This window comes from Tiliqua scincoides, chromosome 7, assembly GCF_035046505.1.
Source record: "Tiliqua scincoides isolate rTilSci1 chromosome 7, rTilSci1.hap2, whole genome shotgun sequence".
NCBI lineage: Eukaryota > Metazoa > Chordata > Lepidosauria > Squamata > Scincidae > Tiliqua > Tiliqua scincoides.
The window spans coordinates 51,458,138-51,482,881 of record NC_089827.1 but is presented as its reverse complement, the minus strand read 5'-3'; the positions used below and the strand labels follow the sequence as shown (position 1 = coordinate 51,482,881).

Genomic DNA, 24,744 nt, shown 5'->3' with positions numbered 1-24,744 from the left:
GCATATGCAGTCACACGAACTAACAACTTGCAACCCAGGCTGTCACCAATATGACCAGTAAAAAACACCTTCTTGCATTCAAAAGGTTCATAGCTCCAATGATTGTAGGAGCCACTACTGTAAATGTCCAGTTTGCATTTTCACAAATGCAAAGCACAAAACTGGCTGTAAATTTCCTCTCTCAGCAGCTGCTGTTAAAACAGTTTTGTTACATGGCTGTGGCCTAGCGCTCCATTTATCTGTGAATAGGCCATGGCCCACATCCACATGGATATCAGGCAGCTCCCTGACTGACAGCCAACTTATTAAATTACCTCAGTGGTTAAATTAGAGTTGCATTTGACTAGCTGGAAAGCTTCACTTGGAACATAACCACATCTCCTATTTGAGACTAACAATACTCTCATTTTTTGTGAAGCACAATAAAGATAAAGCTATGCATTTTACAGTATAGCTTTGGATAGTGACTTGCATATCATCATTCAACACACTTTTGAGAAAAGAACAACTTGTAAAAAGTTTTCACTCACCAACATACATCAAATCACCAATATAGCTTACATTACTTGATTTTTCAGCATTATGCTGGATGCAGCCAAACTTAAATATGCACAGACAAGAGGCATGTCCAATATTGCTTCCCAAGCAAATTCTCAGGTGTCATGCTTTCATAAGAGTGTTGAAAAAAATGAGCTCAATAGTAGCTATGAACATTCAAGCAAGGTGGTATCTTGCTAGTTTTGCAACACACCAATAGGGTCTGCATATGCAACCACCTCTGTGCCACAAATGCAACTAACCCCAATATAGAACAAGAAACAGGAAGTAGAACAATCTTTTCTCATCCAAGCCATTTGGGTTGTTACAGGGGCATGTAAATTTCTGAACCCTCTATTGCAGCTAACAGGGATTACATTGTTCAGGCACCATCTGAAGTCAAGGTGATCTGGTTACAGAGAGTAAGAAAATGCCATATTGCAAAGTAACTTATAGCCAGCTCCTATGCATGTCTACCCAAAAGTAAGCCAATGAGCACACTCCCAGGTGAGCGTGGGTATGATTGCAGCCTCACAGCCCAATCCTACGCATGTCTACCCAAAAGGAAGTCCATTCTAGTCCATGGGGCTCAGCCCCAAAGAAGGGCGCATAAGACTGCAGCCTTATCACAATCTTAGGCACACTGACTGGCAAACGCTGGATTTAACAGGACTGGCTCTGCCTGGACAACATCGCAGCCTGGGAATCGTTATACAACAGCGACAGAGGGAGGCAAGGAGAGGAGAATCCTCACTCACTCACTCCACACCCAAGAGCCAGCACGGAACAAGTGACGAAACTGCGCTGTCCTCCGGCGCACAAGAACCATTCATGGGTATTACGGGTTTCCCCGCACCAGCGTTGTATAAGCACAAGAACCCGACAGCGCGCATGCGCAGAGTCTTCCGGCTCCAGAGATAAAACCGGCTTAATAAAAACCAGCCTCCTCTTCCCCACCCCCTGCCTACTCAGAAGTAAGTCCCGCTAGACTCCGCGGGGCTTATTCCCCAGTAAGTGTGGCTGGCACTGCACCTCAGAGCCCAGCCCACGCGTGTCTCCACTGCAGCCGCCGGGGCTCACTCCCGGGCAAGCGCGCACTCACCTCCAGCGGTTGATGCCCACGTTGGAGGAACCGGCGAACCAGGGGTCGAGGATGTAGACGCAGCGCACGGAGTCGGCGCCCTCGATGCAGTCCCTCAGCGCCGGGTTGTCGTGGAGCCGGAGCCCCTTGCGGAACCAGTGCACGGCGTTCACCCCCATCTCGGGGGGGGCGGCGGCCCTTCTCGCCCCCTCGCTGGCAGGCGGGAAGGAGCGCGGGGTGGGGCGGGAAGGAGCGGGGAGTCGAGAGTCGCGGCTGTTCAAGACTCAACGGAGCCGGCGTCGCGGCTCATACCGAGCCGGGGCCGCCGCTGAGGGGGCACCTCAGAGGCGGGCGTCGAGAGTCGGTCCTAGGACCCAGCTGAGGCCGCGGCGGTGTCGGTGGCGGTCACGGTCAGATAGAAACGCATCCCCCCGTCTTTGCCTCCGCCGCGCGAGCCCAATGACCGTTGAGGACGGGACGCGGAAAGGGTCCCGGGGGGCGACGACGACGCTCCGCTCTTTTCCTCCTCAGAGCCTCTTCCTCGCCGTCCGCCCTGTGACTCTACGCAGCAGCTTCGAGGGACTAGAGCCGCCAAACCACGCCCCTTCCTCCCGGATTGGCCGCCTCCGCCCCACGTGACACCCTCCGCTTCACGTTTCTGAAATGTGTTTACGGGTCCCCGGCCGGGCTTGCTGCCCGCTGTCCCTCAAGGCGCTCGCGGGGTGAGCCCGCCCCGCCCCCCCTCGAAAGCTCCGGCTCAAGCGGGGATCGGACCCCGTTCGACGCGCGAAGCCCCCCACAGTCCGCTCGGTTACCTAACAGGAGGAGGCCGAGGGGCGTGGCTTAAGGAGTGACGGTTGGCCCCGCCTTCCAACTCCGCGCCGAAAGACCCGGATGAGCACGGGGCTTCCGTGCAGGCTTCTCGGCTGCCAAGGGCGTCAAGCGCGCTCCTTCGTGCACGCGCACAAACGGTTATAAAACGTTGCGCCCCTCGGCCGGGGGAGTTGATAGCGTATGCGCGTGGCGGCTCCTTCTCTCTGCCGCCTCCGCCGTGTCTGCACACTTGGCTGAGGCGTGCGGGCGCGCGCTCTGCGCCCGGCTGCTGATAGGGCGGTGGGGAAACACACAAGCGGCGGGCCCACCAGAGGCGCCGCACCAGGGCCTTGTCAGGCTGCCGCGCGGGTCTCCACGGCTGTTATGTAACGTTACATAACGCGCTCTTAAAAGGGCCACCGTCCCTTTTCCCGCCTCTGTGGCAGGCACAGCATGACGGTCCAGCCACTTACCTGGGAGCAGCCCCATTGACTATCATGGGCTTACTTCTGAGTAGACATGCATGGGATGGGGCTCTGAGGCTGCCCTCCTCTCCATGCTTACCTAGGAGTTAGCCCCATTGACTAGAGTGGGGCTTACTTCTGAGTAGACATGCATAGGATGGGGCTGTATGGCTACAATCCTATCCGCACTTTCCTGGGAGTAAGCCCCATTGACTCTAATGGGACTTACTTCTGAGTAGACATGCATGGGATGGGGCTGTATGGCTACAATCCTATCCGCACTTTCCTGGGAGTAAGCCCCATTGACTCTAATGGGACTTACTTCTGAGTAGACATGCATGGGATGGGGCTCTGAGGCTGCCCCCTCTCCATGCTTACCTGGGAGTAAGCTCCACTGACTATAATTCTGAGTAGACATCTAGTCTTGGGCTCTTAGGAAGAAGAGGAATTCTATAGTACTTCTTAAATGTAAATTTATACTTATCTGCAAGGGGCAGAATTGCCACCGACCTCTCCTTAGCTGCCACTCTTGTTAGCCATGAATGCTGTGCTGGTGCCATCAAACAAGCCAGTGGAGACACATTTGCGTCCACTTCCAGACTTGCTGAACCTTCACAACCCTGGTGATGATGAGAGGTCTCTGGAAGGCTGCCTGAGGGCTGCACTAGGACTGGGGCAAGCCAAGAGAAAGATGACAGATGAAGCAACCCCCTCCCCACTGCTGAACTCTGTGGCCTCCTTGATGGGCCAGCAACCTATTCAATAGGTTACATTAGATGTTGGAGGAAACATTAGATGTTGGAGATGTAGATGAGCCCTCACTCTCACGCAGTTCCAGACTTCAAGTTGAGATTCAAGTGAAGAGGGTTCCCCCCCCCCAACCTAACCATTTCTGCATAGGCTCAATGATTCACTATCCGCTAATTTGGTATCCACTAGGTATTTCAGGAACCTAACCTTAGCTGATCACAAGAACCGACTGTATGCACCCTAAAGCAGCTCTCAACAAGTCTCCAAAAATATACAAGGGAGAAATAAGCTGGGCGAAATGCTTTGCTGGAATGAACAGAAACCATTGTGCTCTTCAGGGCTAGTGTAGCAATGAGGCTGTCTGAAAGACTCACTTTGAGTGGTGGGGGAAGCAGCAAAGGAATGAAAGGTGCCCTCCACCCTTGTCTGCCTGCTGCCCACTAAGGGCGCAATCCTATCCAATTTTCCAGTGCTGGTGCAGTTGTGCCAGTGGGATGGGCGCTGCATCCTGTGGTGGAGGGGCAATCACTGGAGCCTTTTCAAAATATGGAAACGTGTTCCCTTACCACGGGGCTGCATTGTGACTACATTGGAGCTAGAAAGTTGGATAGGATTGGGCCCTAAGTCACTTAAGTCAGTTTTCCAGTTTTCTTCCTGCCCGCTCTCAGTGAGCAGGAGGACAGGGACAGTGGCAGCTCATCTAGCACCACTGGAGGAAGGAAAAAAGAAAAGTTGCTACAGCCACCACCACCACTGCTGCCACTCACACCTTTGTTTCACTCATCCTGAGCAGCACTGAACCACAAGGTGTGGGAGTGGGCAATATGTTGCCTCTTGTTGACTACCCAGTACAAAAGAGGGCAGGGGGCATGTGCACAGAGGAACAGTAGAATGGGACTTCTTCAGGCAGCACACAAACTTACCATGCCTAGCTCTTTCCCTGCTAAATATGAGAACGACCACCTTAAAGTGTATCTTTACTCATCATCATAATTCATGTTCTTAATTATTGCTTTCAGCTGGATCTGGGTACACACTGGATCCAGCAGAATCTACAGACAGCCTCCATCCCACAAGCTATAGGAATCTAGTCTAGTTGGCATCCTTCAGTCTCGGAAGACTATGGTATCGCGCTCTGAATAGTGGTTCCAGAACAGTGTCCTCTCCAGTGCGCAAAGCCTGGGTAAGGTAGAAATGGAGGATAGGCTGTTACCCATGCAGCAAATCTCCCCTCTCCAAGTCACTGAAATGGTCCAATGGAAAGGCAGAAGCCAGTACGGTTGATTCCAGCGATGCAGGAGTTGCCAGAATGTGACTGTGTTTAGCCATGAACTGCTTTAGGGACTCCGGCTCCGGATTTTGCCTTGAGGTTGACTCCTGAAGCCTTTTCCGTAACTAGATGTAGCCACAAGGCACTGGAGGTTTGGAATCAGAGTTTTCCTTCTCTCAGATGAGCTGCCTTCCCGGGCTAACCGAGTCCCATCTACCTGGTGGCTGTTTAGTCGCCTCTTACGACAAGTACAGCCAAACTGAGGGCCTATTCTTATCCCCAGCCCCCAGGGGAGATAGGAATCGATCATCAACTAATCACAACTCATACCCATGCACAGAGACTGCACTGTAATACACATCCACTGTGTACTGTAATACACGTCCACTGTTTTTGTACTGATACGGTACAACAAAAGTGTATACCCAAGTCATGGATGCTCATGATCCATGAACGCATAATCCCACAACCTGGCTGCAGAAATCCACCATTTAATCATAGCTCACATCCATGCTCAAAGAGTGCACCACAAAAATCACAGAAACATTGCTTCATGATGCCAACACAAAATGTGGAGTCCATCTGTGTTTATTTAATTTATTCCCTGCCTTTCTACCCAATGAGGAACACTCAAGGTGGCTTACAAGAAATACACCAATAAAATATAAAAATTCAATATGCCCAAACCAGCATACAATAAATAACTGACTTAAAACAGCAGTGTATACAATCCCATGTCAGAAATATAAAGTTAAGAGAATTAAAATTTTGTAAAAGATTTTTAAAGGAGTGAGCAACAGCAGAGAGCATGATCTAAAATACCAATACATAAAACAGTCAAACCAGTAAAATACAAGTAAAGTAAATTCAAATACAAAAGTTGGCATCAGTGGTACAAACTGAAAAACTCATTTAAGCCATTTCTGTCCAGTGTTGCATATATGCAACAGGGATCAAATGTGCACGCCTGTAGGCCAGGTGGAAATGGGTTAAAAACCATCCATAACAACATATAAATCATTAAAAGGGCAACCAAAAGATGAAATGTCTTCAAGCTCTGCCAGGCTTCTAAGGAGGGTGCTGTTCTCAGATCAAAGGAGTTTCACAATTGAGGTGCCAGCACAGAGAAAACCCTCCCTATTGCCACTACTCTGACCAAGGGTGGCATGCACAAAAATGACCCCTCAGGGTCCCTAATAAAAAAAGCCCCAACTCTTAGGGGACAGGCTGGGACAGAAGGCTGTCCTTCAAATACTTTTGTCCCAAGTCATAAAGGGCTTTGAAGAACAAAACATTAGCATTTGTGCACTTCTAGCCCATGATTGTGGGAGCAATTCTCCGCTATGACTGCAACAGTACCTCCCCTAAAAATTTAACAGGTACCCCTTTATCATACTTCTGAGTAAACAAGTATAGTTCAGGCTCAAGAATTGCATCTGATGAAATTTTTTGTGCTGTTGTTTAAAGGAACAGAGTCACACTAAAAAAAGGGTGGCCATTCAAAAGATCAATGAGCCACTGCTCACCCCTTATCCCCACTCCCACTGCACACACACCACAGCCTCCTGTCAGGGCCACTGGTAGATGCTTAAAACATAGCGAATGCAGTTTGTCATGTAGTTGGGACAAGTGGCAGCAATTGATTTAAGGTGTATTGTGGAGGATTTCAGAGCAAAAGAAAAGCATGAAACATTTTAATCAAGGAGCACCACTGTAAAAAAATACTTCTGTTCACATTAATAAATAATAAATTATTTATGTAGCGGTATCTGTGTATGTGGTATTTACTGAGAGAGAACAGGTTGTTACCCCTAGGGGTTTACAGTCTAGAAATAGACATTATTGTAGAGAAATGAAACCGGCAATCTCACTGGGTAAAATAAGAGACAAGATTCAGTGGTTTCTTATATGAGTTGGGCTGAGCTGGAGCACAGGATCTGCTGCTTGGAAAAGCAGCATTTCCTACCTACTGCAAATCTTAGTTGGTTTGAACTTCCGTTTGTTTGCCTCTTGTTTCAGAACTGTCTCCAAGCGCATTTCACTTGAGTGCTGGAGAAAGACACAACTTTCATGCAGGGACCCTTGAACCTGGTGCCAGGAATAGCCTTACCTGGAGATACCTAATAGTGTTGAAACACTTGGCAGTCTGGAAGACAACAAAAGGCATGTTTACTGGTGTTGTAATAAGTCCTTGGACTTCAAATTTATCATTATTCAAAGCAGTAGTTCACCTGCTCTTCTAAAGTGTAGCTGCTTGAGGCTTAGGAAATTACTTCCTTCCTAAATTGGAAGGAGAGAGAAGAGAAGCACAACATTGGCTAAAAAAAGAATGATTTATATAAGCTCTTCTGAGGCTGTGATTAACTATCTGCAGAGATTTCTATTTGTACTGGACAATTTTTGTATAAACTCACAAAGTGTCACTTTTCTGAATTTCTCTCTTCTCCCCCCAACACACACATCCACAGAGCCCATCAGTCTGTTTCCAGCTTTACTCTCTCCCGTGAAGCTGATGTAAATACAGTAACCTCCACAGGGTGGCCATCTAAAATCATCTCCTCCAAAATTATGGCATTTGAAATCCCTTTACTGTGTGCGTCAGCTCAGTCACATGCAATGCCTTCTAGGGCCCCTCAGTGCCAGCTGCTGCCAGGGTTGTGCAGTGCTGATGTCAAGATGTTGTTGAAGCTTTTGAGGAAAAAAAAATACATCCACCCTCTGGGTTGCTGTCATCTGAAATTACATTTGGGTGGCTCCTGTTTGGGGGCTGCAGTGCTTACCACACCGACCCTGTAATGAGGGACTTCCAATATATCCTATGGGACTATTGCTTCTGTAGATATGCTATATCTATCTATCTATCTATCTATCTATCTATCTATCTATCTATCTATCTATCTATCTATCTATCTATCCTATATGCTATATGCTATAGCATATATATAGCTATATATATAGCTATATTTATATGTGCTACATATGCTATATCTATAGCTATATAGCATATATATATAGTATAGCATATAGTGTGTCTCACACACATACACACTATATGCTATACTGTATATGTTTCTGTACTGTAGATACATTTCTAAAGCAAAGGGGGGGAAAAGGCCATAGCAGCCTTATGCAGACTGAGCATGTTCCCTTATGCAGAATATCCTCCTGAAGGAGCCACAAAATCATGGTCAGAAAACAAGCACCAAACCTGGATGGTGGTAGGGAGGCAGGGAGAATGAATTAGCCTGCTCAAGTGAACTGAACATTGGGGTTGGGGAGATGCAACATTTTGCTGCAGGACCCTCTTGTTCTGGAATCACAACCTGTAAAACCAGAGCATCTGGCAACTAGGCTATAAATGCATGGTGATGCTGAAATGGGGCCACAGTTCCCTTCCTATTGTCTCCTTTCCCTTCCCCAGTTCACAGCCTCCTCCAAGTAACACAGGAGAAAGCAATTTATGCTGCCTTGTGTCTTTGTAAAGTTCTATCTTGGACGGAATGGATGACTGACCAGATACTTCTCTTAAGCAAAGGTGGACCATAGTAGGAAAAGCTTGCCAGTGACAAAGAAAATTAGGTTAGGCAAGCCTAGTCTGTATTTTAATTCATTTATTTGTTTTCTAGCAAAATAAGCCCATGCTCAGCCATTTCTGACCACACAGAAGACATTTTAGAAAAAAATGTTTTTAAAAAGCAGTACTGCATTATGTTTTTAGAAATGCAGTAACTGCAAGTCAAATTATTGTATGTTTCACTCACTCACTCACTCACTCACTCATTCACTCTCACACACACAAAGAGAGAGCATTTCTCTTCTAAATACCTTTCTAACAGCTAGAGGAGGTACTGAACTGACATGCTGACTTAATGCAAATTTTATAACTGGAGCGCATTCAGATAATACATAACCCAATCCTGTGCATGTCTACCCAGAAGTAAGTCCCATTATAAGATTTAGAGACCTTTATTGGCATTAAAAGTCCCATTAGAGTTAATGGGGTTTACTCCCAGGTAACTGCGCATAGGGTTGCAGCTACAGTGTTAGAGCCACAGGGCCAAATCCTATCCAACTTTCCAGCCCGTGTGTAGCTGTGCCAATAGGGTGTGTGCTGAATCCTGTGGTCGGAGGGTAGTTATGGAAGTATCCACAAGGTAAGGGAACATTTGTTTCCTTGCCTTGGGGCTGCATTGCAGCTGCACCGGTGCCAGAAAGTTGGATAGGATTGGGCCCACAGTCTTCTGTTTTACAAAGTGAAAAGACTGTCTTCTCCAGGTTTTTTGTTTCATGGAGATGGATAGTGAATTGTACATAAAGGGCACTTTGGTTACTATATTACTAGCAAGCTCATGTAGGGAATGCCATCTGTTTATATGCATCACATCCACTTGTTAAAAAAAACACCAATATGTGGGATGAAATGGTCCTAAGAGGCTTTTAAGGGGATCAACAAATTTAACATCACAATCCTATGCATATCTACTCAGAAGTAAGTCCCACTGTGTTCAGTGGGGCTTAATCCCAGGAAAGTATACATAGGATTGCAGCCTAAGGTCCCAATCCTAACTAAATTTTCCCCCACCAATGCATGCAGCCCAAGGAGGCATGTGCTGCATTAGATGTTGGGAGGCAGTGTTGGAGGTCTCCTCACCACCCATCTCACCTCCTCCTGCCCCCTCTGCTCAGAAACTCACCAACTTCCCTCTCATCCCTCCTACAGTCCACACCCACTGCTGACTTAGGGCCCAATCCTATCCAACTTTCCAGCTCCGGTGTAGCCACAATGCAGCCTTGTGGTAAGGGAACATATGTTCCCATACCTTACAAAGGCCCCAGTGACTGCCTCTCCACCACATGATACAGCGCACGCCCCACTGGCACAACTGCACCAGCACTGGAAAATTGGATAGGATTGGACCCTTATCTGGGACATCACCTCCAGCAACTGCACTGTAGCCTCATTGCACTGTAGCATCATTGTGCTTGCCAGCAGAATTATGCATCATGTGCTAGAATCCAGGCACTTCTACCTGGATCTGTCAGCAGAACATACATTCCACTGGTGGAGCACTTTTAATAGGATTGGGTTGCCCACATGCAAAGTACTAAATTGGGCTTTATGGGACCAAAATGATGTTGTTGGGAATCTAGTACTATCGTGCACTGGTGTCCTCTGTATAACCTGTTCTTTGTAATTGTGCATTATTACAAAGGCACCATATATCCACAGTGTTCTCTCTTTCAGAGAAAACGGATGCTGTAAAGACTGCCCTGTATTTAACACAACTTAAGGAAGGGGCAACAGGATACAACAGCTTTCCATACTTCCAGTTGAACACTTGTGTGCTAAAGTAGAAGCTCAGGAAGCTAGGTTGGGAAGTGTGCATCTTAAGAAAAGAGGCACTGTTTTTTACAAGTTCAACTCCTGACATGTGAACTGCACAGCCAATGTTGGCTCCTCCCACAATTGTGGCTGCCAGAGCAGCTACAAGTGTCAGTGTAATAGGATCATGTTGATTACAGAGATTAGGTGTGAACTGGATGCAATATGTCTTTGATCATGCAGATACAGATAAAATATGGGGAAAATAACAAGACAGAGTTGGACAACTAAGTCCTAACATAAGCCCTATCAAGGTGTTCACCATCATAGAATGTTAGAGTTGGAAGCTACCTTAAAGGTCATCTAGTCCAGCCTCCTGCTCAGTGAAGGTGATCGCAGCATCCTTGACAGCTTGCCATTCAGGCTCTACTCAAAAATCTACAATGAGGGATTGCCCACAACTTCATGAGACATACAACTGCATAAGACAGGTCTTACTGTTAGGAAATTCTTCATGTCTAACTTAAATCTACTTTCCTAGAGTTTCTGGACAATCTTTAAGGGTAACCCCAAGTAGACTGTATTACAGAAATCTAAACAATACATGACTGATAGCCCAAACCTACCTGACTTCCCCTGTGCTGATGCAGCCACAGCAAAAGGGCCGACATTGTAGCCCGCAGGGGAGTTTCAGGTCCCAGAGGTCTCCAGGTAAGGGAAATTTGTTCCCTTAGCCAGGGGTAAGCCCTCACTGCCCAAATAGGAGCCCAATCCTATGCACTCTACTCAGAATTGGGCCAAATGGCATATATCACTAATCATGTCTGCTTTTCTCAGGAAAGACTGCAGCTGAGCATCAGCTGGACAGCTGGTCACAGCTATCACCTGTTCATCTAGAAGCAAGGTTAGGTCCAGAAGCACTCCCAGATGGCGTACTCCATCCTTCAAGAGGAGTGCTACCCCATCCAGAACAGGTTTTAAACTTTCCCAGAGTCATGTTTTCTGCTAACAGCCCCACTGCCTTACCCAGATTATTTTCCAATTTATTAGCCAAAACCCACTCCTTCACAGCTGTCAGACACCAATTCAGAGCCTCCACAGCCTCCCTAGTGCCAGTTGGAAATGAGAGATATAGTTGGATGCCATCAGCATATTGATGACATTGTACTCTAGCCATCCCATGGCTATGGCAGGAGTGCTACCCTGCAATTCAACTAGGGAGAGGTGTCAAATCACATTGATGCTATCAATACTCATTCAAGGCTAAGCCTTTCTCATGGATGTGCAGGTTCCACTGGCCATAATGGCAGGTTGTGCTACATGACTAAGACCATGTTTTATATATACAAGGGCTTCCCAATTGGGGTGAAGAGATCCTGTTTATCACACCATGTGTGATACACACTATAGGGATGTGTTCTAATCAGAATCAAGTATACAGTATAATGTTTCTAGGGTTAACTAGATGTGCACACAGACAAACTTTTTTATTTTGTTTGAGGCGTTCTTCCAACTGGAACTTTCTCTTCTTTCCATAAAAACCTAGCCACCAGAGTGGGGGAGGTTACCAATAAGGACCACAGGGAGGAGGGTAATCAACTTTTCCCCATGCACTATTTTCCCATTGAAAAGTGCAACCTCCCTTCAAGCTGCCTTTGCCTTAAAAGCAGCTATTTTCAGCAAATGAGCCCATGTCCCAAGTCCTAAATTATAGCTGCCTCCAAATTAATACTGTAGTGTTGGATTCCATGCTTCTTGCTGCACCGCTTCCGCTCACTTCAATTCATAGACCAGGGGTTTCAAAAACATAAGGCCCGGGGGCTTTAAATCTGGCCCTCGGGCTCCCAGCTGCTGAGCAGACGTCTCACTGCTGAAAGGGTGGCCCGCATGACAATTGGGCTCCCCCGTATCTTGAAATATGATCAAGATTTGTGTATTTTCTCTTCTGTCATTTGCAGCTAATGAATTCCTCCACAAGAACAAAGTGCTTAATTCTGGTTTTGACCTGTTTAATGACATCACTTCCTGCCAAATGACATCATCACTTCTGGCCCTCAGCAGGCATCATGAATGATATTCGGCCCGCTGTATGAAATGTGCCTGACACCCCTGTCATAGACACTGCTTTTTCAGAAGCACAATGTGGCAAACTATATACAAACACCAAATAATGTCTCAGAGACTAGCACTGCAGCCCTCTGTAATCTTACTTTACTTGGGAGTAAACACCATTGAACTCAATGGAATTTCCTTCTGAATAAACACTCATTAGGACTGCACTGTCATTGGTGAGGTTGCAGATTCCAAAGGTTATCCAAACACATGTATGATTAACACCAAATACTTTGCAAAACATGCAAGGCGTTGGGAAGCATGCTGGGATGCTGATTAAGAACAAAATGTGACCAATACAGAACAATTATGTGGGAAAACTGGGCTAGGTACTCAATGTTCTCATTTCACTAATCTCCATAAAGTTTTAAATACATGGGCGGGGATCCTTTACTCTGGAATGTGACTCTACCATGTTTCCTTTACTCATGCATAAGAAGTCAGATCACAATCATTTATCAGTTGTTGCTTTCTTGCATATGGGCCAAGGACTCCAAAATAGTTGTTGAACACCCAGAGGTGAGTTGCAGAAGCTCTGTGGGACAGTATTGGGGGAACTGGATGGCAGCCAGCACCTCAGGGCTTTGCTATGGTTTCTTCAAATAGTACAGAATTTTATCAACCAGTTTGGGAACAGCACAACCTCAAACTCACTTTTTCCCAAGGGCTTAGGGAGAGTAACAACAGTTTATGAAAAAGCAACAACAGAAATCCGGAGCCAAAAAGACAAGCCACAAACTGATCAGCAGCTTGAGTCTTCAGCAGGAAAAAGTTCTGCAGAAAATTAACAAAGCTCTGACTGCATCATGGTGCTTTCCTGTACATCAGTTTCTCAAAGTTTGTTCTCTGTTATCACTTCACATGGACCCCCTATTCAAAGTTCCACCGGAAGTAACTGGTAATTACATCATTGTCAATTACTTTTGGGTTTGGAGGCCAGATGCATTATGACAAACACCAGTAAGGGCGCAATCCTAACATTTGTTTAGGCCTATGCAAGTCCCTTGCACCAGCCCAGGGGGGTTGCAAACATGCCATAAGGCACATTTGCGCCTCCTTAGGAGTTGGCTGGGCCAGCGCAGGGACGCACGCTGGCCTGCAGAGGATGCATCCAGCCTTCACGCCAACTTGGGGACAGTATTGGGGGAATTGGATGGCAGCGAGCACCTCAGAGCTTTGCTATGGTTTCTTCAAATAATACAGAATTTTGTCAACCAGTTTGGGAACAGTTCAACTTCAAACGCACTTTACTCACTTGGGGGGGGAGGGCTATGTTGGCCAGGGGTCTGGGGTGGGTGAGGAGGAGGCAGAGAGGAGGGAGGCATTCTGGGGTGGGAAGAGGGCAGGCAGAGGGCGGTCCCGGGGCAGGTGGAGAGTAGGAGGCAGGGTTGGGACCCAGCTGTTATGCCATATCCCAACCAGTGCTCCAAGTCCATGGAGACCCACTAGGGCTGTGGTGGCTTACCCAGGGTAAGGGGAAGAGTTTCCCCTTGCCTCCAGTGGAGCCACTTCAGGCCCCAATCCTGTGCTGAATACAGCACAGGCCTCCAGGCCTGCCTATTCCAGCACAAGATAGGATTGTGCTGCAGGAGGCTCAGGATAGACAGGAGGGCTTTTTCGAATGTGGAAAGCATGGTTTGGAGCTCTGCCTGCCGAGCCTCCTACCGCTGTTTGTTGTGTCACAGTCCTGGCAGAGGTCCTGCAAGTACCACCAAACACCACCTCAAGTACCACTGGTGGCACCTGTGCCACTGATTGAGAAACACTGCTATACATGCCTGAATACTTTGGATCCATGCCTGAATACTTAATACAACTAAGGGCGCAATCCCAACCAACTTTCCAGCACCGGGGTAAGGGCAATGAAGCACCTAGGGAACAAACATTCCCTTACCTTGAGGAGGCCTCTGTGACTGTCATCCAGCTGCAGGACGCAGCCCTATTGGCACAGCTATATCATTGTGGGAAATTTAGTTAGGATTTGGGCCTAATTCAGCTTGGCTGAACACCCTATATATCATAGTTTTAGAATGTCCTTCATTTTTAAAAACAATAATCAGGGACCACCATCATACTCAGGCATTTCTGTCCCAGGTGGCACAACATTCAAGAGCTCTAGCAAGGAAACATAACCTTACACAGAAAAGCAGAACTAGAAAAGGGGGAGATGCAAATGCCTTACAAACCCATTTCTTCCTCCTTCCATATAAAATCTGTCATGAAAGTCTGAGAGAGTTTTATTAAGCAGTTCATATAGATTTTAGGTGATCTTCTCATGTTGGAGTTATGATTCATCATAGTGGCTGGGAGAATTGCTGCAGCAATCAAATTAGTGCTAATATAGTGATTCTCCATTTTGCATGGGATCTATGAGACATTATTATTAACATAACTGTCCTACTGCCCAATCCTGAGCTGCCTGGCGCCCAGGGCTGCAGAAGCACCAAACTGGCTGCCGCTGCATCCAAAGCACATTGGGCAGCTGCAGACAGCTCCCAGTATCTCCTTACTCTTCCCTGAGTAAGGGAAGTGGCCCCACAATGGGGCTACTCAACTACTATTTAGCCAGCGCAAATCAGCCTTGGGTCAGGCCAGGAGGCCCTACACGTTGGTATGGATTCCACGGAGCTGAGTTCCACCTGTCCCGCCTCCCTCGCCTCAGAATGCCTCCCCCCACGACCCCAATCACCCCTCCATTGCCTGGTGCTTATGGTTTGTGGCAGACCCCAGCATCCCATGTGGGAAGCGAGTGCAGGTAAGATTGGAAAGTGCAAGATCCTAGGACATTTCTGGGGCCCCTCCTTTGGCTCCTGGGCCCAGGGAACAAATTATAAACTTTACACCCCTCTCATGGGCCCTGGTGCTGAGACACAGAGGAAGACCTACCCAAGGATCTCAAAATGCAGGTAAGTACATATGGTAGGAGACAATCCTTCAGATATCCCCATTCCAAAACATTTAGGGCTTTCTAGGAAGGAACCAGGCCTTTGAATTGGATTCCTAAACAAAGCAAGAGGTAATGAAGGTGACACAAAGTTGGTGTTACATAATTTGACTGCTGAGCTCCTAAGAAAGCATACTATACTAGATGAACTTGGGAAAAATAGCCAGAATGTAAAATATTTGAGGGAGAGATAGTGTTGGGACTTCAGTGCAAGTGATGATGAATTTACAACTGAATTTTGTTCATTTACACATGACTGGACAGCAACAGAGATGAAAGGTTCCTGAACACCCACAGCAAAACCCCAACAAGTCATGTTCCGGTAGTTTACTTATCAGAACATGATGCAACCTGAAGAGGTACAGAGACAGGAAAAAAAATCAGAACATCTGACCTCTTTAATGCTTGGGAGTACAATGAAGCCTATAATTTGCTAACCATCTGGAAGGTGTAATGATGTTACTGCAATTTGATTCTAGCGTTGCCTGGGTGCTTTTAATGATATGTTTCTAGACTTTAATGTGTTTTTGGACACTTTCCTTTAATGCAGTTTCCTGCATTTGCCATAGAATTTGCATAAAAGGAAAAATCCATACAGTACTTGTAGTATTTTCACCTTTGTGTTATTGATAATACACTTGTCCTAATTTTCAACTTCATTTTGTTCTTAAACTAGTTAATACATACTCTTTCCTCAATATCGGTACCTAAATCATTCCTGAAAATGGCCCTTATAGCAAAAATCTGGGTAACAAGTACAATTACTGTTTTAAATTAATTTCAATGGGAAAAATTCTTACTTGTTCCAAAGTCATTCCAAATCCACCCTAAAGTTGTGTGGCATAATAGAATAAACAACAATAACATTATACAGCATCAATTCCCTTGTAAAACTACCCACCTGTTAAGATCTTCTAGTGTTTCTCAGTGTTTGTCCTCCACTGCACCAGTTTCATGTGGTCCACTTCATTGCTAGTTACTTCTGGGTTGAAAGGTCAGATGCAACATGACAAATACCAGTAAGCAGCTCAGGGTGGACAGGGGTTTCTTGAGTACAGAAAAGCAAGCTTTGGAGCTCTGCCCCCCCCCAAGCCAAGCCTCCTACTGCTGTTTGTTTTGTAATGTTCTTGGTCTTGGTGCTGAGTGGCAGGGATCCTGTGAGTACAACCAGTATCCTGTGAGTACATCTCAAGTATCACTGGTGGTACCCATACCACTGGTTGACAAACACGTGCTGGTCATTACTTTTAAAGCTCTCAGGCTGCAATCCTATCTACACTTACCTGGGAGTAAGCTCCCTTGACTATAATGGGACTTACTTCTGAGTAGACATGCCTAGGATTGGGCCCCAAATGTCTCAAGGACTTGGTGTTCCTGTGTGAAGCTATCCACCAGTTAAGATCTTCTAGAGAGGTTACATGCTGACATATGAACAGTTTTGGTCAATGGGCCCTCTTGGCTGCCTTGCATACTCAATTAAGGAACGTTCCCTTGGGAAGAGAGATAAATAATAATAACTTTATTTTTACCCCGCCTTTCTCCCCGAAGGGACTCAGGAGATCATCCAGCAATTGGTGAAAAGTTTTTTGTATGGTGAACATAAGAAGAGCCCCACTGGATCAGGCCAAAGGCCGATCTAGTCCAGCTTCCTGTATCTCACAGTGGCCCACCAAGTGCTTCAGGGAGCGCACAAGACAAGATGCAACCTGTGTCCTGGTGTCCTCCCCTGTACCTGGCATTCTGAGACAGAAAAGCATGGAGTCCAGGGATGTGTGGTGGGTGGGGAGGCAGGTGAGGCTGAGCCTTCCTACCGGAGTTCTTCAGAAAGCATTACACCATGTGAGGCACCCAAGTACCCACAACCCACATGCTCTACTCTCCCTCTCTTCTTGCTCTGTGAGTTGGTTGTTTGTAAGAACGTAAGAACAGCCCCGCTGAATCAGTCTATAGGCCCATCTAGTCCAGCTTCCTATATCTCACAGTGGCCCACCAAATACCCCAGGGAGCACACCAGATAACAAGAGACCTGCATCCTGGTGCCCTCCCTTGCATCTGGCATTCTGACATAGCCCATTTCTAAAATCAGGAGGTTGCACAAACACATCATGGCTTGTAACCCATAATGGATTTTACCTCCAGAAACTTGTCCAATCCCCTTTTAAAGGCGTCCAGGCCAGATGCCGTCACCACATCACCACATCCTGTGGCAAGGAGTCACGGTCACCACAGAGCAACCACAGGCTGAGTAAAGGAATATTTTCTTTTGTACTGTCCCAACACTCAATTTTAGCAGATGTCCCCTGGTTCTGGTGTTATGTGACAGTGTAAAGAGTATCCTTCCCGTGGGTGCTTGGGCGCCTCACATGAGGGCCTCACCTGCAGAGTGCATGGGTTGTGGGTGCTTGGGCGCCTCCCAGCAGCAGTGGCGCTTTTCAAAGGACTCCTGTGGGGAGGCTCTGCCTCACCTGCCTCCCCACCCGCCGCACGTCCGTGTGGAGTACAGAATTGGGGGTGGGCTGGAGGCTGCTCCTGTCTCTGTGCAGCCTCTCCCGAAGAAGAGCCAGCCAGCAAAGCGCGTTCCGCGCCACCAAAGGCTGGGTGACTGGAGGGCAGAAGGCTGAGGCCCGGAGGTGCCCAAAGCCTTTTGACGCACAGCGGGAGCGACTTTTCTCTCCGCTCTCCAGCCCAAGCAAGGCCGCCATCCGAGCCACACTGTCCTGGGAGCAAGCCCCATCGACTATCGTGGGACTTTCTTCTGAGTAGACATGCCTAGAGTGGGCTCCAAGGCAGCCCCCGCCCAGGCGAGCGCACAATGGAGAGCGCACAAGCGCCTCCCCGCCTTGGCGCGCAGCCTGGGCCGCCCCGGAGGCGTGCGCAGCTGCTGCTTTCATATTCTCCCGCAGCACAACCAGCAGGCTCCCCTCCCCTGCCCAGAGCGGCAGCTCCACCACCACCATAGCCACTCTGGGGCTGGCCCAGGCCGCTGGCTGCTGAGGAGCTTCCGGGCGCGGCTGGCCGGCCGGCGCTTTGCTGCGAAGGTCACTCGGAGCTGGGAGCGCAGCTGATCGGGCTCAGGAGGAGGCCCGCGGCTGGACGTGCCGGGGGCGGGCCCGGGAAAGCAGCTCAGTAGCCTGGGAACGCCTGGAGCTGCGCGTGGCAGGAAGGCGCAGCTGCTGCTCTGGTGCTCACCCGGCACGGGAGGTGTGTGTTTGCAGGCAGGGGCCTATGGGGGCGGGACCAAGGGGGTCAGGGGTACCCGGGCCCAGGGTCAAGTAGGGGGCCCAGGAGCCCAAGACTTTCCAGGGATCTTACACCTTCCTATCTCACCTGGAATCACTGCCCACATGGGATGCTGGGGGCACTACCAGGGGTGTGCAGTGCGGGCTTCTGCCCCAAGCCGAATGTGCCAGGCTGAGGAATGCATGCATGACACTCCTGAACACAGTGGGGGCTTCTGCCACTCCATTTTGGAGAGGAAAACCCCATTTTGGAGAGGAAACTGATCTGCTACAGCAGCTCTTTGGCTTCTGGATACGCTTACCATGAAGGAAAGTCTGGGAGCTCAGACATATAGCTGTGGAGCTACAGTTGCTGCAGGTTTGGTATGCCCAGGACACTTTCCATTCTATGTGAAGCTAAATACAATGATGCCAATTTTCAGCAATGCTTTCCTTTATTTAAAAGATTTTAGAGAGACTTGGGGGACTAATCCTACCCCATTTTCCAGTGCTGGTCCAGCTGTACCAATGAGGCATGCACTGCATCCTGTGGTGGGGAAGCCGTCACAGAGGCCTCCTCAAGGTAGGGGAACATCTGTTCCCTTACTGCAGTGGTTTTCAAACTCTCATGGAGAGTTTGAGCCACTGTAAGTGCTTGCAGGGGGGGGCAGCAGTGGCAGGTGGAAAGCAGTGGTGCTATCCCCATGCTATCCCCAGGATCTCGGTGCTCAGGGGGCTGCAGGGGGTTGGGTGCACTTACCCAAGCCAGCTGCATCCTCCCTGGGGTGTGGGGAGCCTGGTACGACCTTTGGCAGGGCTACCCGCACCCCAGGGAGGTTGCAGGAGGCTTGGGTAAGTGCACCCAAGCCCCTGAGCGGCAGGATCCTGGGGATTGTGCCGCTGCCTCCCTGCCTTCAGTCTGCCCCCACCCCTTAAGGGGGCAGAGGCCAGGGCCCACAGGCTGGGGTGTCGTGACACCCCAGTTTGAAAAGCCCTGCCTTACCATGAGGCTGCATTCCAGCAGCACTAGTACTAGAAATTTGCATAGGATTGGGCCCTTAGGAGTGTGTTTGGTTTTTACATTATTGTTATCTACCTGCTGACACAATGCGGCCAGGTACACCTGGGCTTTGCATCAGGCAGCACAGTACACCTAGTTTGCAAAGTCTATTATGGTTGTTTTGCCCCTCCCCACCCCTGTACCTCCTGATAAAATTCCTATAGTAGGCCCTTGTTTGAGGACTTGGCAAGGACAGTATCCCTCAGTGAACGGGACACACTATACTGTCTATGAGTCCTGTTACCACTTAAGCCTGCCTTAAAATGAGCCAATCTTGCTTGCACTGGGTGTTTAAAGCTTGCTCAGAGACATGGTTCTTTTCTTCTTGTTGTCTTTTTTCTCCTTAATTTGCACCAACTCAGAAAGAAGCAGCTGACTGTGGTTATTCAGCAACAGTGAGATAAATCTGCATGTGCACAGAAGAGTTCTTGCTCTAATCTTATTTCACATTAAAGGGCTAAAGCATGTCACTTTAAAGTGGAAAAGCAATCAGAGCATTTGTTGCTAAGATCCACCGCTTCTGTTAAGCAGCTTTCTGCTGAAGCAGCCAGGCCTTCGGTTCTGCCCCACTACAGCAGGCTGATGAGGAGGGTTGTGACCTTAGATTGAGTACCTTAGAAGGAGACACAGAGCAGCTGCAACTTCTTCCTGTTGCATTTCATTGATAATGCAAAGGTAAAGGCCACTTTTCTGGGTTGCAGCCAGGCAATTGGGAATACTTTCAAGTCAGTAATTGCTTTTTTTACAGCCACAGGATGATAATGGACCCAATCCTATCCAATTTTCCAGTGCTGGTACAGTTGTGCCAGTGGGGTGTTGTGCTGCATCCTATGGTGGAGGGGCAGTCATTGGGGCCTTATCAAGATATAGGAATGTGTTCCCTTACCACGGGGCTGCATTGCAGCTACACCAGAGCTGGAAAGTTGAATAGGATTGAGCCCTGTGTGTGTATTTTAAGATATATTGTACATGTTCCAATTCAAATAAACTTCTCTGACTAGGAGAGGTTAGATCACATTGTGTACTACTTACAGCGCTTGCAACAAGGAGTGGCTGCTGTTGACCTACTAACTAACATTCTGCTCCTGCTTTTGATGTCTTCTTCACTATGATGCTACTAAACCAGGGGTGTCCAAACATTTTGGAAGGAGGGCCACATCAGCTCTCTGACACTGTGTCAGGGGCCGGGGAAAAAAAGAATTAATTTACATTTAAAATTTGAATAAATTTACATAAATTAATTTATTAGAGATGGGACTTATATGAATGACTGAAGGTCTTGCAGTAGCTCATGGCCTATAAAAGGCCTTGCACAAAGCAAGGCTAGCCCTTCCTTCACTGCCACAGCTGCATCACAGACATGAAACAGCAAGTCGTGGAGGGAGCCCTCATCCCACAGCTCAGGTGAGAGGTCAGTTGTCCTCATGCTGAGAGCAGCTGCATTGGGCCAGCATGGGCTCCAGCAAGTCTCCAGAGGGCCAGAGGCTCACTGGAGACTTGGGGCTCCCCAAGGGCCTGATTGGGAGCCCCCGAGGGCCGCAAGTGGCCCCCGGGCTGGGGTTTGGGCCCCCCGTACTAAACCAAAAGTGGAATACTGTACTCTTTGCACTGTGTCACACAATCGCCAGCTCAAAACAAGGTTTGGTTATAATCTGAAAGATTCCTGTTAACCAGAAACCAAGTAAGAAAAAGTGCTTCTGTTAAAAGTATCAGAATCCTTTTTTCTTGCAGTGGCGTAGATTTGAACATGGCATAAAAATTAAAGTAAATCTCTTTGGTTCTTCCAGGGCTTTTCCAGTATAGTGCTGTACCATAATTGTACAAAGTAGAATGGCTCATGGTACTCCAAATCTATTGATGCGTTTGTGGACTAGATTGCAGCAATACATGCTGTTACCAGCAATCTCAGCTTCATGGAATCAAAGAAAGAGTGAAAACTTTTTCCAGCATTTCAGATACGCAACTATTTCAGAAAATGAAAACAAAACCACAGTTGAAAGTCTTAATGCATTATCTGTGGATATTGAAAAGATCCGAAGGCTACAGCCATGGGTGATTGCAAAAGAGGCTACATATGCCCAAGAAATAGCTAGGATTTTGCAAGAAATGGGAGCTGATCGGAGTGCTGTAGCATGCATTTTTGAGCATTATCCCGAAGCGATCCTTTGTAGACCTACCGATATCATTTGTCAACGAGACCTGTGGCTATCTGTCTGCAGAAATGAAAAACAATTAGTTGAACTAATAAAACGATTTCCAGAGTCCTTTTTTGCAGTTGAGCATTATGAAAACCAGAAAGCCAATATTAGATTATTTCAAGACTTGGGACTGAAGAATACAATCATCAGCAGGCTCCTAACAGGTGCGTCAAATATCTTTTATACTCCTGTTGAGAAGAACAAGCATCTGATTGAAACCTTGCAAAGTAACTTTCTACGCCTAGGTGGTTCACAGGAGAACATGAAAAACTGGCTACTGAAATTACTCAGTCAAAACCCATTCATTTTGTTAAATACTTCTGCTGCCATACAGGAGAATTTGAGGTTTCTGCAGAACAATTTCACCGATTCTGAAGTTTTAAGTCTGCTATCCAAGCTGAAAGGGTTTATTTTTCAACTTAACCCTAGCTCTATGCAGACCAGCATGTTGTTTTCAAAGAACACTTTCCAGTGCAGCAATCGAGAACTGAAAGAGCTAATAATAAAATGCCCTGCCCTTCTCTACTACTCAGTTCCAGTACTGGAAGAAAGACTGGAGGGACTGTTGAAGGCTGGTATTTCCATAGGCCAAATTAAAGAGGCACCTGCAGTGCTAGAACTGACATCAGAAATTGTGCAATACAGAATTAAAAAGTTAGCTGCTTCTGGATACAATATAAATAGTGGAACCCTGGACTGTTTGAATGGGACAAAAAAGGATTTTGAAGCTACTTATGGAAAGATACAAGCAAAAAGGGAGCGACCACTGTTTAATCCAGTTGCTCCTTTAAATATTGAAGATTAATGTTCAGAACCCGCTTAAGCCACTATACAGTATATGGAAGTCAGGTGAAAAAAAGTCTGATTCTTCCTCACAGTTGGATCTGCTTACTCACAATGTTGGTTTTCATTCAGAGCTTACTACTTTTAAGGTTAAATGATTTTTTTGTAAACTTGAACTGAGTGAGTCATGGAACTGTAATTGGACACCATTGTATCAGGAACTCTGTTACACTGCCTTAAGCTATACTGCTAATAATGAATTATACCGAAAGAAAAATCAGGCAGATCATTATGTTGTTTTTCAGGAAGTTGACAAAATTCAAAACGCTGTCTTGCAGACACCTGCTTGTAGGCTTCTTCGAGGCACCTGGGCCTTTGAAGGGAAACAAGATGCTGGGCTAGATGGGTGTTTGATCTGACCCAGCATTAAACTGCCACAGTGCTTGAAAACTCCTGGATCTTAGGCACCCTGGTTCCCTCTGCCTTTAACCAGTCTGGTTTTTTTGATATGCTTCTAATTAGTTCCAAAGGCCATTCCACAAATAGTGGCAGTCCTGACTTTCAACTGACTATGCCCTCAGGAAAGGGAGCTGTGGTCAATCTGTGGTACGTAGAGCTTGTAGGAACAAAACAAAGGTAGCAACATCATTGTAATATAGTATGACTTGTGGCTTCTTGAACTTCAACACAGCTGAGGGTTCAGATCTAGTATGCCTGGATTGACTGACCTGACAAATGGAACCTGGTCAATAAGGGTTTATACCCTACCTTCCAACCAAATGATCCTCAAGGCAGTTTAGACCGTACTTTTATTTAGACCATACCACCATCCACCCCACCCCCCTTGTTTTCTTTGGCTGGTAACAGCTCAAGAGTTCTTTCCACTCACTTCTGCAGTCATATTTTTCATTAAAAGAAATCTTTAAGCATGTTCCTCAGCAACATGGTAAGCAAGCCTGCATCTGAAAACTTAAGTAGCAGACTTGCATGCCAGCAAATCCAGCACCAGTTCAGTCAATGGTTTGGCCCCTTCCCCATGCTCAAGACATTTTTATAAAGCACATTATTTTTCAGTTTTGTTAAGAACTGCTCCAGGAATTAAAGGCAGTTTTTATAAAAGAAAAAAGGCAGTTTTTTTTTTAAAAGCCCACCAGTCAGTACTGTGTATAGGTGGCTTCTGCTACAGCAGTGGTTTTCAAACTGGGGCATTGCAACGCCCCAGCCTGAAGGCCCTGGCCTCTTTCTCCTTAAGGGGCAGGGGGAGGCAGGGAGGAGGCAGCAACCCAATCCCCAGGATCACATAGCTTACAGGGTGGCAGGGGCTGGGATGCACTCACCAGTCCCTGCAGCAGATGTCCTGGGGTGCTGAGAGCCCTGCGCAAGCATCTGCAGGGCTTCCCAGCTCATTAGAAGTGAAAGTGGAACGACTGTGCTCCACTTGCGGTTTTGCGGAAGTAGAGCACAATCACAGCACTTTCACTTCTAACGAGCTGGGAAGCCCTGCAGATGCTCGCACAGGGCTCCCCGCACCCCAGGACGGCTGCTGCACAGACTGGTGAGTGCATCCCAGTCCCTGCAGCCTCCTGAGCAGCACAATCTTGGGGATCATGTCAGTGCCTCTCCCCCGTCTCCACAAGGACTTACAGCAGTGCAAACTCTCCTAAAGAGTTTGAAAACCACTGTGTTACAGGCTTGCAGAAGTAGCTTTCTTCACACACAGTCCTCCTCTTCCTGGAGAAGAAGAGACAAGCTTGGATAAGCAACAGGGATGGTTCCAGTTCAGCTGTTTTCCCAACAGGACTAAGCATATGTAAACAGATACAAATAATCATTTCAAATGTAGATAGTGGAAAGACTTTAGTGGAATAATGCTTATTTAAATAGCAATTAATTCATACAGTTTTGATGAACTCTTAACTCTATTGCTTAATTTTGGAACTACATATAATATTCAATTAAAATAATCTCTCTTCTTACTTCCAGACAACATTCAGTGTCTGTGTGTTTTCCCACTGAGGGAAATGCATGCTGTTGTTAAAGCCTTGCTTTTAAGAATCCATTGTTCGCTCCTATTAAAGTGTGATTGAATTGCTTGGAACCATTAAAATGACAAGTACCAGTCTACGTACCAGTCAATGCATCCCATGTTTTAAGAGCTGTTTATAAGCTCCAAAAGGATAAGCATGCACTT

General features: G+C 47.1%; 2 protein-coding genes across 5 annotated transcripts in view; one reads left to right on the top strand and one right to left on the bottom strand.

The window, feature by feature from the left end:
• The window catches only part of CRY1 (cryptochrome circadian regulator 1), a 39,129-nt gene extending 36,936 nt beyond the window's left edge, over window positions 1-2,193 (bottom strand). For both annotated transcript variants that reach the window (XM_066633181.1, XM_066633184.1), the window contains exon 1: window positions 1,640-2,193. In XM_066633181.1, the coding sequence (XP_066489278.1) occupies window positions 1,640-1,797 (158 nt within the window). In that variant the 5' untranslated portion in view covers window positions 1,798-2,193. The remainder of the gene's footprint in view (window positions 1-1,639) is intronic.
• A 16,017-nt stretch (window positions 2,194-18,210) lies between these two features.
• On the top strand, window positions 18,211-23,922 carry MTERF2 (mitochondrial transcription termination factor 2). 3 transcript variants are annotated; one of them, XM_066633764.1, is made up of 3 exons: window positions 18,211-18,495; window positions 19,935-19,967; window positions 21,360-23,922. In XM_066633764.1, exon 3 carries the CDS (start codon window positions 21,403-21,405, stop codon window positions 22,573-22,575), a length of 1,173 nt encoding a protein of 390 aa, XP_066489861.1. In that variant the 5' UTR covers window positions 18,211-18,495; window positions 19,935-19,967; window positions 21,360-21,402; the 3' UTR covers window positions 22,576-23,922. The 3 variants fall into 3 exon arrangements, with proteins under 3 accessions (XP_066489861.1, XP_066489859.1, XP_066489862.1); XM_066633762.1 differs by lacking the exon at window positions 19,935-19,967; XM_066633765.1 differs by lacking the exons at window positions 18,211-18,495; window positions 19,935-19,967 and adding an exon at window positions 19,976-20,247.
• The last annotated feature ends 822 nt before the right edge of the window (window positions 23,923-24,744 follow it).